The sequence below is a fragment of the Chiloscyllium punctatum genome, chromosome 37 (genome assembly GCF_047496795.1).
Source record: "Chiloscyllium punctatum isolate Juve2018m chromosome 37, sChiPun1.3, whole genome shotgun sequence".
Taxonomy (NCBI): Eukaryota; Metazoa; Chordata; class Chondrichthyes; order Orectolobiformes; family Hemiscylliidae; genus Chiloscyllium; species Chiloscyllium punctatum.
The window spans coordinates 41,618,819-41,630,970 of NC_092775.1; the positions used below are offsets into that span (position 1 = coordinate 41,618,819).

General features: G+C 42.6%; 1 protein-coding gene across 1 annotated transcript in view; it reads right to left on the reverse strand.

Annotated features, from left to right (window-relative positions):
- prpf6 (PRP6 pre-mRNA processing factor 6 homolog (S. cerevisiae)) overlaps positions 1 to 4,723 on the reverse strand; it is a 51,879-nt gene extending 47,156 nt beyond the window's left edge. Inside the window, exon 1 of the mRNA XM_072556656.1 lies at positions 4,539 to 4,723. Coding sequence (XP_072412757.1) covers positions 4,539 to 4,711 — 173 coding nt within the window. The 5' untranslated portion in view covers positions 4,712 to 4,723. The remainder of the gene's footprint in view (positions 1 to 4,538) is intronic.
- Between the last annotated feature and the right edge of the window lie 7,429 nt (positions 4,724 to 12,152).

Consider the following 12,152-nt stretch of genomic DNA (forward strand, 5'->3'; position numbering starts at 1 on the left):
TTTTCATTATTAAATACTGCATGCTTTTTAATTGATCCTTTGCTAGTATACCCTCCCAGACTACAATCTTGAGAAGTCACTCAATGCACATATGTTCAAACAAAACTGGTCATCAAACTCATGAAATCCACACAACTCAATGCTATTTAGGGTCATATTTACTTCCAGGCTATTAAAAATCTTTGCATGAGATGCATTCTTCTTTTAATGTGCCACTGTCAAAACTTTTGGTCACAAAACTGTTTTAATTCAATTTTGCTTTTCTATACGATTTGTCATATTGAGACTGCTGGAGAGTTGTGGAACAAGTATCTTGCAACAGTGTTGCTGCAATAAAACTCCAAGTGACATGTGGCCAGACGATACACTTTGGAGCTTATGCATCCTAAAGACAGCTAAACTTCAGATAGAGCTAAGCCAGATGAAAGCACAGCTTTAGCATAGGCAAGACCAGAGACATTAAAACATATTTGGTACAATCAAAATGTTATAAAGGTGGCAAGGCCTGTGATGTACTGCAGCTGCACAATGTGGAAGCTTGTGGACACCAGTGTGATCAAAAAATCCGTAGTCAAGAAACTTTGGCAAAGTCTGAGCTTCAGATACTATCATGCCTCAGAGAGAAGTAACATCACTTAGACATTTTATTTCAGGAAGTATTCAGACCTTGTAGTTCCACGTTGATCCGTGGTACAGAAAAGAAGGGTACAAATACAGGTCGAAACGTCAGCTGTTGCAATTCTTCAACAGGCTCAAGGTTCTTGCATTTTGTTTGAAGGCATAACAAGCTGGTGATGGCATCATGATGTATGGCAGCCATTCAAATGACGAGATTAAGTATAAACGTCGTGGTAGTATGGGACAGCACAGACAGGGAGGCCGACATAGTTCCCCGTAACCAGGAATGAGAATCCGAAAGACTGCAATACCTGTCTGGTGCCAGGGTTTGGGACATCTGCCCCAGTGGAAGATAACCTATCTTGGGACAGGCAAAAACCGATTGATATGGTCCACATAGGTACAAGGACAAAGCAGTTCTGCACAGGGACTATGAGCAGTTCGAGGCTAAATTTAAAAACCAGAATAACAAAAGAACAGAAGCAAATTGGTGTAGGGAAGTCAAATTAGGGAGTTGAATATGTGCCTCAATGATTACTATCAGAGAAATGAGTTTCAGATATTGGGGTACAAAAATTGGAGATGCCTTCACTTGAATTGACTTGGGTCTAGTGCTCTGGCAACGTATATATTAGGTCAGTTTAGAGGGCTTTAAACTAAATAGTTTAATAAATTTGGCTAACTAGATTAAAGGTAGATTGGAAGATGAGTTCACAGTGTGCTTTGGGGCAGTTTCTTAGAGTAGCACATTCTACAGCCAGCCAGACAGCAGACTACTCTGGATCTCAGTGCGCAATGCGGAAGGATTAATTAATGACCTTACAGCAAAGAAGCATCCAAGTAGTAGTGATCATAGCATTACAGAATGTCATATTCAGTTGGAGGAAGAGAGACTGTGTCCAAGTCTACTACTTTAAACTTAAATAAAGACAACAGAGAATGAAGATGGAGCTTGCTAAAGCCATCTGGAGAATCAGGTTAAGAGGGAATTCATTAGAGATGCAGTGGAAGATATTTAAAGAATACTCATAACACGCAGTAAAGATATATTCATAAGAAAGACTCTTTAAAAAAGAACATATTTGTGGCTAACAGGGCAGCATGGTGGCTCAGTGGTTAACAGTGCTGCCTCACATCATCATGGACCCGGGTTTGATGCCAGCCTCAGGTGATTGTCTGTGTGGAGTTTACACATTCTCCCTGTGTTTGTGTATGTTTTCTCTGGTTTCCTCCCACAGTCCACAGATGTGCAGGTCAGGTATTTGGGGCATGCTAAATTGCCCATTGTATCTCGGGATATGCAGGCTAGATTGAGTAGCCATGGGAAATGCGGGGTTACAGGGTTGAGAGATGGGTCTGGGTGGGATGCGCTTTGGAGGGGCACTGTGGACTCAATAGGCCAAATGGCCTGTTTCCACATTGTTGGATTCATGAGAAGACAGTGTCAAACTGAAGGAAAAAAAATTAACATGAGCCATAATCTTAAAATTGTTTAGATTATGAAGATTAGCAGAGAATGACAAAAAGATTAAAGCTTAGGGAACCTAGAGAATAAGAAAAAAGCCAGCTAGAAATATTTAAAAAAAAGATGGTTTGATTTTCTATAAGTATTTGAGAGAGTCTGGAAAAATTAATAATGGAAAGTAAAGAAATTATGGCTGCACTGAACAATTACATTGATGACTTAGATGGAGAGACCAATGCATGTTTATTAAAAATTATTGATCACACAAACATAGGGAGTACAGTAAGTTATGAAAAGTACGTAAGAAGTCTGAAAAGGGACATATAGATAGGTTAAATGAGTAGGCATCGATTTGGCAGATACAGTATAAGATGAAAAAAATGTGAACTTGTCTACCTGGAAAGAAGAATGGAAAAGCAGCATATTATATAAATGAAGGAGATATATATAGAACCCTGCAGTACAGAAGAGCCTGACTCTTAGTACCTCAGTACATTAATTACAAAAGGTTAAAATGTAGGTAAATCAAAAGATTAGTCAGGCAATGAAATGGTTTTGTTTATTGTAAAGAGATGAATTATAAAAAAAGGGGGGGGGGGTTGTGAATGTTATACAAGAATTGATGAGGCTACATTTAGAGTATTGCATACAGTTTCAGCCTTCTTATTTAAGAAACAATACACTTGCATTAATAGCACCGTAGAAAAAGTCCAACTAGTTGAGTCTGGGATAAAGGGACAATGTTATGAGGAAAGACTAGGCAAGTACACATTGAGGCTTATGAAGAATTAGAACGGATCTTATCCAAAAAGTAAGAAAGAATATTTTGTTGCAGTTGCAAAGTGTTCACGAGGCAACATTTGAAGTACTGTGCACAGTTCTAATTTAAGAAAGGACGTACATGTGTTCAGAGAAAGCTTATTTAACTGATACTTGGGTGTGAATGGGGGATGAACTATTTCTTCTTATTTGAAAAGGTTGAACAGATTGAGACTATACCCACTGGACTCTAGAAGAATGAGGTGATCTTATTTTAACATACAAGATCCTGAGGGGACCTGATAAGTTAAACATCCTTTCAGAGTCCCCCCTTTTAGGAGAGACTAGAACTTGGGACACAGTTTAAACCTAAAGGGTCTCTCATTACGGTGGAGATTAGGAGGTCATGTTCTTAGAAGGTTGACAGCCTTTGGAACTCTTCCTGAGAACAATGGAGGCAGGATTATTGACCACTTTTAAGGCAGAGATTGACTCCTTTTTGAGTAAGAATCAGTCTGTGGTTATTACGACAAATGAGAATATGGAGTTGAGCTCATAATCAAATCAACCATTATTTTGTTATGACAAAGCAAGCTATAGGGGTTAAAAGGCACAATCCTGTCCCTAATTCACAGGGGTATATCTATATCCTATGAAACATAAAAACTCCTGAGGGGATTGTCAGGATGGATGCTGAGAGGATGGTTGCTGCTGTTGTAAAGACGAAAACTAGGGGACACAGTTTAAAATATGATGTTGCCCATTTAAAATGGAGAACTTTCATTTCTCTCAAATAACTATTATTCTGTTGGATTATCTTCCCCAGAGGGAAGTGGGATTTGGATCATTGACAACATTCAAAACTGAGATAAATACAATTTGATTAACAAAGGAATCAAGAGTTATATGGCAAACAACAGAGTGGAAGTGAAACAATCAAATTAGCCAATGTCTTTTCAAATGTCAAAGCAAGTTTAAGGAGTTGAATGGCCTACTCTTTCCTTGCTTCCACCCCAGATTCATGTTGACTGATCTCAGGTCGGGAAACAATTGGATAGGACTCATCCAGCAATTCTGGATTACGATGTTAAATACCCACATAGTACACTGACTAGACAAATTAGTCAACATTATCTTGCATATTTTTGATAAATTCATTTGCATTTGTGCATGGCCTGAAGACATTTTGAAAAATATATTGAAACAAATTCACCCAACATCTTTCAGGCATTATTGGGGGAATCGGGACTTTGGTACCTGAAACAGATCCTCATTACAGATGCAATATGTTCGACTTTCTAACTGCTTGGTGTCTACACTGCTTGCAGCTCCTTATTGCAAATTGCGAGTGCAAGAAAAAAAAGGATACGACTAAGTTATGTTTGATTACCGTGTCATGTTCCTTAAGAAGACTACTTGCCCAGGTATGCAATGGCAGCTGACATCTTCGCATGTGTCAATTTTTTAAAGAATAAAATAAAAACGACAGCAGTATTAGGCTAGCATTTATAAGAAACAATACAGTTCATTGTCTCCTCGACTCTGAAGTAATCTTGCAGGGCCTATCTGAACAGTTCGGGCGATCAGTTCATCAGTCTCAACCCCCCTCTTACATCATGCACTTTGGTGAATTGCGTTGGTCTGTTTATTTACAGAAAGCGCCTTGAAAGGAAGGAAACAGGGGAATTAAACTCACCCTCTACCCAAACCCGGCACGTAACCAAGCGGCGCTGGCATGCCCAGGAACGGCTTCTTCTTCTTGTTGAGGGTCCCGGTGAGAGTTGGGCCCCCCGAACCCACCCCACTTGGTGCAGCAGCTGCACCAGCACCAGATGCTGCCACAGCCCCTGCTGCCGCCGCCGCCGCCATCTTGCAACCAAGAGTTTGTTCCAGCAGCCTTTTCGGCAGGTGACGGCCAGAGACACGTGATTATCTCATTAACATATCGGAGCTCCTCGTTTACATCTTATTAACATATCTGAGCTGCTCTATGAAATTGGATATGAAACAGAACAGCAGGTACAGCTACCAGGTGATTGCAATGACCGACTCCCTGAAATATTGGCAGGGAATTCTTGTCTCTAATCTGAGTTTTTGTTTTCATCCAAAACCAATAACCATGATGTAACTGGGATAGATTGTCTCCAAAGGAAAAACAATCATTTTACAAAATGATCATCAAAGTCAGAGTCAGTTTAGATTAGAGTGGTGATGGAAAAGCACAGCAGGTCAGGCAGCTTCCCCTGCTCCTCAGATGCTACCTGACCTGCAGTGCTTTTCCAGCACTGCTCTAATCTAAACTCCGGTTTCCGGCATCTGTAGTCCTCACTTTTGCCAACGCCAAAGTGTCAGTTGTAGGTGGGCCATGGAGAAAGACCACCATGTAGGGTACCTCTGCTGAAGAATAAGGGTGCCCCATTCAGTTGTTGGGCTCTGCTATCACCTTAGCTGCAGGCCAAGAGGTCATCTGTAACTATAGAGCATGGTGGATGTCTAAGACTTAATTTGTCATCTGTAAATAAAAAGAGTACAGATCTGAGCAGGTTCATTAACTGATAATGTACCAAAGATTTATTTTCTATGAAGAAAGTGTATTTTTTGAAATAAGCAAAATTGGGACAGCTGCCACCAAAACGTGATAAGGAAAGATTACTGTGTAATGTCCTTCTGCTGAAGAATATCACGGGTTCATTCAGTGATAGGGCCCCACTGATGCCTCAGCTAAATGCCAAGATGTTGATGGTAAACAGAGAGAATGGTGAACAGCAATAACTCAATTTGTACTCTGAAAGTAAAGACCGTATACACTTGAATGGCTTCAACTGTACATGTACCAAAAATTTCTTTCTATGAACAAAGTATATTTTTGAGATAAATAAAAAAAATTGGGAATCAGGAAGATAATCTTCCAGTCCAGGGTCTGCTCCATGCAGCAGGACAAGACATGCTCATGTTTCTTCTTCCAGAAGTACCCAAGGAGAGTTCTGTGCTCAGCAGCCTGAAAGGAGAAGATGGTTCAGTAATGTCATATCAGTCCGACATCATGAGGATCAGCAAATCCTTCTATGCCAGACAGTATTACATGATGGCCACTGACAGTGCAGCCTCCCAGTCATTCCTGTCCTTTGTCCCGAAAGTTTTACATGACAGCGCGCAGGAGAGGCTGAACCAGCTTCTATGTCTGGACAAACTGACTAAGGCCCTTGTGACTTATAAATGAATAAAACTCCCGGAAGTGATGGCTTATCAATTGAGTTTTTATTCTGCTCTATGGAACTTATCATCCAAGATCTGCTGCAGGTGCATGACAGTATGCATCTAGCACATACCATGAGTGAATCCATGAGGAAAGGTATCATCACCCTCATCTACAAGTGAAAGGGGCAGAGGAAGGATGTCAGAAATTGGCAACCAATCTCACTGTTAAATGTGGATTACAAAATCTCATCAAAGGTCATTGCCAACCGGGTTAGGTCTGCTCCACCCCAATCAAACCAGGACAATCGCTGAGAGTCTCGTGCTCCTCAGGGATACGATCACTTACGTACAGGACAAGAGGGGTGGACACCTGCCTCATCAGCATGGACCAGAAGAAAGCCTTAGACAGGATATCGCACACAAACAGGTCAGAGGTTCTCTCCAAAAAGGGCTTTGGGATGGGAATCTGCGATTGGATCTGACTGCTTTACACCAACATTATTAGTGCAGTCTCAATCAATGGGTGGTAATCAAAAAGCTTCCCAATCAGATCTGGAGTCAGGCAGAATTGCTCACTCTCTGCTGTCTTGTTTGTACGTTGTATAGAGCAGTTTGCTGTGTAGATCAGGAAGGATGTGAGCCTGAGAGGGTGACTATTCCTGGCAGCGGAGGTCAGCAAGTCAAAACCTCCACGGACATGAATGACATTGCTGTTTTCTACTCAGATCTACTGTCAATGTGCAGACTGATGAGCATGTGCAACCAGTTCGAATTGGCCTTGGGTGCCAAGATAAATCGAGGCAAGAGCGACGCTATGTTCTTTGGGAACTGGGCCGACTGATCCTTCATTCCCTTCACCATCAAGACAGTTTATCTGTGCTGGGAATATGATTTGGAGGGGCCAGAGCATGCACAAAATCATGGGAGGAGTGCAGCAGAAGTGAAGCAGAAACTGGTCCTTTGGGAGCACTGCTACCTCTCCATTGCAGGCAACAACCTGGTCATCAGGTATAAGGCACTCTCTCTGTTATACGTAGCACAGGCCTGGCCCATCCCCCAAAACCGCGCTGTTCCAGTCACCCGATCCATCTTCCATTTCATCTGAAAGCCTAAGATAGACAGGGTCAGCTGGGACTCCATGTACAAAACTTTGGATGGGATGGGGGGAAATCATACCCAATGTTGCCCTCATTGTGATGCCACTTTTGTATGTGGCTGCATCTAGTTGTGCGTAGACCATCGACACACAAACACCAAGTGTCACTACATACTGAGGTTCTACCTATCACTGGTATTGCGAAGGATGGAACTGGCCTCGCCACCATGGAACACTCCAAATAGGTGAACCAATCCATATCACCTGTCCTTTGCAGAGAAGTTGCCTGAGCAGACTGTCAAAGCCACTTGGCAGAATGCCTCATCATCAGAATTTTCCAACAAGCACTTTAACATTGCTGAGCTGATGGTGAGAAGGGCACTACCTGTGAGATCCTTCATGCCTGACTGGTCAGCCTGTGCCACCACACGCTGCCCTCCAAGTGGCTATTGGGGGGTTGAGTTTGTCACACATATCCTTCTGGAATGTGCTTTTGCAAAGGAAGTCTGGAGGAAAATGTATTGGCTTGTGTCGAGATGCATGCCCAGCAGCTCCATGAAGTGGGACTCTGTGCTCTGTGGTCCTGTTCACAGATGTAAACTGAGACAGACATCAACTGCACCTGGAGGGCCATCAACTCAGTGAAAGACACTCTTTGGTCTGCCCAAACCTTGCCGGTCTTTCAGGACAAGGAGATGACCCCAACCGAGTATCGCAGACTGGCACATTACAATGTCCAGAAAGACATGCTAAGAGATGCACCAAAGCTTGAGGCAGCTGCTGACAATCTGCAATGGGGAAAAGCCACTGTCTGAAGTCTTCCTACTGAAGGTGAATTGGAGTCTGTTCAGTTATCAGACCATCCTAGTGTGTCAGATCTATGTAATTATTATATGTGTAGGAGAGGTCTTTGGTTTTGTGTGTAATCAAACTGTAACGTTTTGCATGTTTACTTGATATGCAACTATGCAAAACTGATCTGCTTTCATGTCAATGTGTATATACAAGGAGATTTTTTTTTAAATGAACAAAATATCTTTTTAAAATAAAAAAAGATAGTGTACAACAGTGTGTTTCTGTCAGGCAACATGTGAGAATCCATGAGGAAAGGTTTCGTCACCCTCTTCTTAGTGGAAGGAGGAGAGGGAGGAAATTAGAAATTGATGACCCATTGTACTGTTGAATCCAGTTTACAAAATCCCATCGAAGGTCATTACCTTCTGCTCTCAGATCAGTGATTCACCCAGACCAGATCCATGCTGTACTAGGCAGGATGATCTCTGACAGGCACATGCGTGCAAGATAGGGCGCCTGCCTCATCAGCCTGCATCAGGAGAAGATTGGGCGGCATGGTGGCTCTGTCAGGGACCCGGACTCAATTCCAGCATTGGGTGACTGTCTGTGTAGACTTTGTATATTCTTCCCATGTTTGCATGGGTTTCCTCCAGGTGCTTTGGTTTCCACCCATAGTCCAACAAGTTAGGTGGATTGGCCATGCTGAATTGTCCAAAGTGTCTAAGTAGATTAGCCATGGGAAATGCATGGTTACAGGGATAGGGTAGCAGGGTGGGTCATAGAGCCAGAGAGCTTTAACAGCATGGAAACAGACCCTTCCATCCAACTCATCCATGCCAACCAGATATCCTAAATGAATCTAGTCCTGTTTGCCAGCATTTGCCACATTCCCATCTAAACCACTCCTATTGATATACCCATCCAAATGCCTTTTAAATGTTATAATTTTATCAGCTCTCCACCACTTCTCATTCCATACACATACCATCCTCTGTGTGAAAAGTTGCCCCTTATTGTCCCTTTTAAATCTTTCCCCTCTCACCTTAAACCTATGCTGTCTAGTTTTGGTTCCCCACCCCAGGGAATAGACCTTGGCTATCCACTCTGTTCATGCCCCTCATGATTTTATAAGGTCACCTTCAGTCTCCAATGTTCCAGGAAAAACGGCCCGGGCCTATTCAGCCTCTCGCTGTAGCTCAAATCCTCCAACCCTGGCAATATCCTTTAAAATTTTGTTTTAATGTTTTTAAGTTTCATGACATCCTTCCTATAGCAAGCACACCAGAAATGCATACAATTTTCCAAAGTGGCCTAACAGCCATAACATGACCATCCCACTCCTGTATTCAATGCACTGACCAATGAAGGCAAGCATATCAAACGCCTTTTTGATTATCCTGTCTACCTATGACTCAACTTTCAAGGAACAATGAGCCTGCACTCCAAGGTCTCTTTGTTCAGTAACATCCCAAGGACTGTACCAAAACGTCCTGCCCTGATTTGCCTTTCCAAAATGCAAGTGATCAAGATCCAGTTATACTCTGAGATAACCTTCTTTGCTATCCATTTTACCTCCAATTTTGTTGTCATATGCAAACTTACTAACCATAACTCCTATGTTCACATCCAAATCATTTATATAAATGACAAAAAGCAGTGGACTAGCTTGATCCTTTTGGCACATGTTGGTCACAGGCCTCCAGTCTGAAAAGCAATCCTCCACCACCACCCTCTGTCCCCTACCTTTGAGCCAGTTCTGCGTCCAACTGGCTAGTTCTCGTTGTATTCTATGTGATCTAACCTTGCTAATTAGTCTACTTTGTCAAACACCTTACTGAAGTCCATATAAATCATGTCTACCTCTCTGCCTACATCATTCCTATTCATTACATTAGTGAAACATGTTTTTCCATGCACAAAGCCATACTGACTATCCTTAATCAGTCTTTGCCTTTGCAAATACGTGTAAATCCTATCCCTCATAATCCCCTCCAACAACTTGCCCACCACTTGATGTCATATAGTTCCCTGGCTTGTCCTTACCACCCTTCTTAAATAGTGGCACCACGTTAGCCAACCTCCAGTTTTCTGGCACCTCCCCTATGGCTCTCAATGATACAAATATCTCAGCAAGTGGCTTCCCTAGCTTCCCACAGATTTCTCGGGAACACCTCATCAGGTCCCGGAGATGATCAATTTTTATGCGTTTTACGACATCGAGCACCTCCTCCTCTGTAACATGGACATTTTTAAAAATGTCACGATTTATTTCCCCAAGTTCACTATTTTCCATATCTTTCTTCACAGTAAACGCTAATACAAAATACTCATTTAGTATCTCTGTCATCTCTTGCTGTTCCACAGATAGGCTTCCTTGCTGATCTTTAAGGGGCCCTATTCTCTCCCTGTTTACTCTTTTGTCCACAATGTATTTGTAGAATTTGTGGTCTGGGTGGGATTCTCTTCAGAGGGTCAGCGTGGACTTGATGGACTGAATGGTCTGCTTCCACACTGAAGAGATTCTATGATTCTCAGCTTGATGCAGCTGACACAAAGGTGGCCATCAGGATAAGAGAAGAGTGTGGCCATGCTCTTTAGGAACTGGGCCGACTGATCCTTCATCCCTCTCACCATTTGGTCTGATTATTTTAATGTACTGGGTAAATGATTTGGAAGGGACAGGACATGTACCATATGCTTGGGAGGAGCATTTTGCCAAGATGCAGCAGAGACAAGGCAGATGGGTTCACTGTACCCCTTCCAGTCCGAATTAAAAGCAGGTCATTAGGTGTAAAGTACTCTCTGTGTTGCTGCACATGGCATAGGTCTGACCTATTCTCTGAGCATGCACCACTGCAGTTACCCAAATCGCCTTCCACTTCAGCTGGAGGTCTAAGACAGACCATGTCCACAGGGAAACAATGTACAAAGCGCTGGATAATCGGGAGTTTGAGTTGAGGGAGGGGGAGTAGAGGTGCCACCCTCCTCCTGATGACCACCTTTGTGTGTGACTCCATCTAGCTGTACGTAGAGCCTTGGTACGCAAACAAAAGTGTCAGTACATATTCAACCAGTTCAACCAGTCTGGTTCAACCAGTCCCTGGAGTTGCAAAGGATGGGACTAGCTTTGTTGCCATGAAATGCTCCAAGTAGTTGGATTGTTCTGTATCACCTGTGTCTTGTACAAAAAATTCTAAAAAGGAAAATATCTTTGACCACTAAGTGATCAGCATGTAGTGTCTTTGAGACCCTGTGGGAAAAGGAGAGGGTGGACTCTGCTGGGTTGTTCTCTGAGCAGTCTATCAAAGTCACTTGGCAGAATGCCTCTTCACCAGAACTTTCCTACTGGGCTTTTGAGAACACCACTCCCTCTCCATTGCGGGTAAAACCTGGTCATCAGGTATGAGGCACTCTGTCTGTTGTTGTATGTGATGCAGGTCTGGCCCATTCCCCAAACCTGTGCTATTGCAGTCTGCCAAGCAATCTTCCCCTTTATCTGGAGGTCTGAGATGGATCACATCCACAGGGACTCCAAGTACAAATTCTGGATGAAGCGGGGAAGAATGTATCCACACCCACCCTTATCCAGTACTCAAACACCAAGTGTCATGATGTACTTGGGTTCCACCTATCCCCAGTGTTGAAAAGCATGGTTCTGGCCTCTTGCCATGTCATGCTCCAAGTAGTTGGTCACATTCCATATCATCTGTTTAGTATTTTCCCTGGGGTGGAGGGCAGAACTCGAGGGCATAGGTTTAGGGTGAGAGGGGAAATATAAAAGAGACCTAAGGGGCAACCTTTTCACGCAGAGGGTGGTATGTGTATGGAATGAGCTGCCAGAGGATGTGGTGGAGGCTAGTACAATTATAACATTTAAAAGGCATTTGGATGGGTATATGAATAGGAAGGATTTAGAGGGGTATGGGGCAAATGCTGGCAAAAAGGACTAGATTCATTTAGGATATCTGGTTAGCATGGATGAGTTGGATGTACCTCAAATCCAGGTAAATATAATCTTGTACTAATAAGAAATGCTTTGGGTTGTTTGTTAGATACAGTAAAACCCTAATGTTTATTTGTTTCTTCACGTGCTACTGGACAGAACCAAAATGCTTCAGTGATTATAAATGTATGTCAAGATAATTTATGAATAAAGTATAATTTTGAAATAACGTAAAGATATGTAAAGTAAAATGGGGGTCCCTTCAGTTATGGGATCAT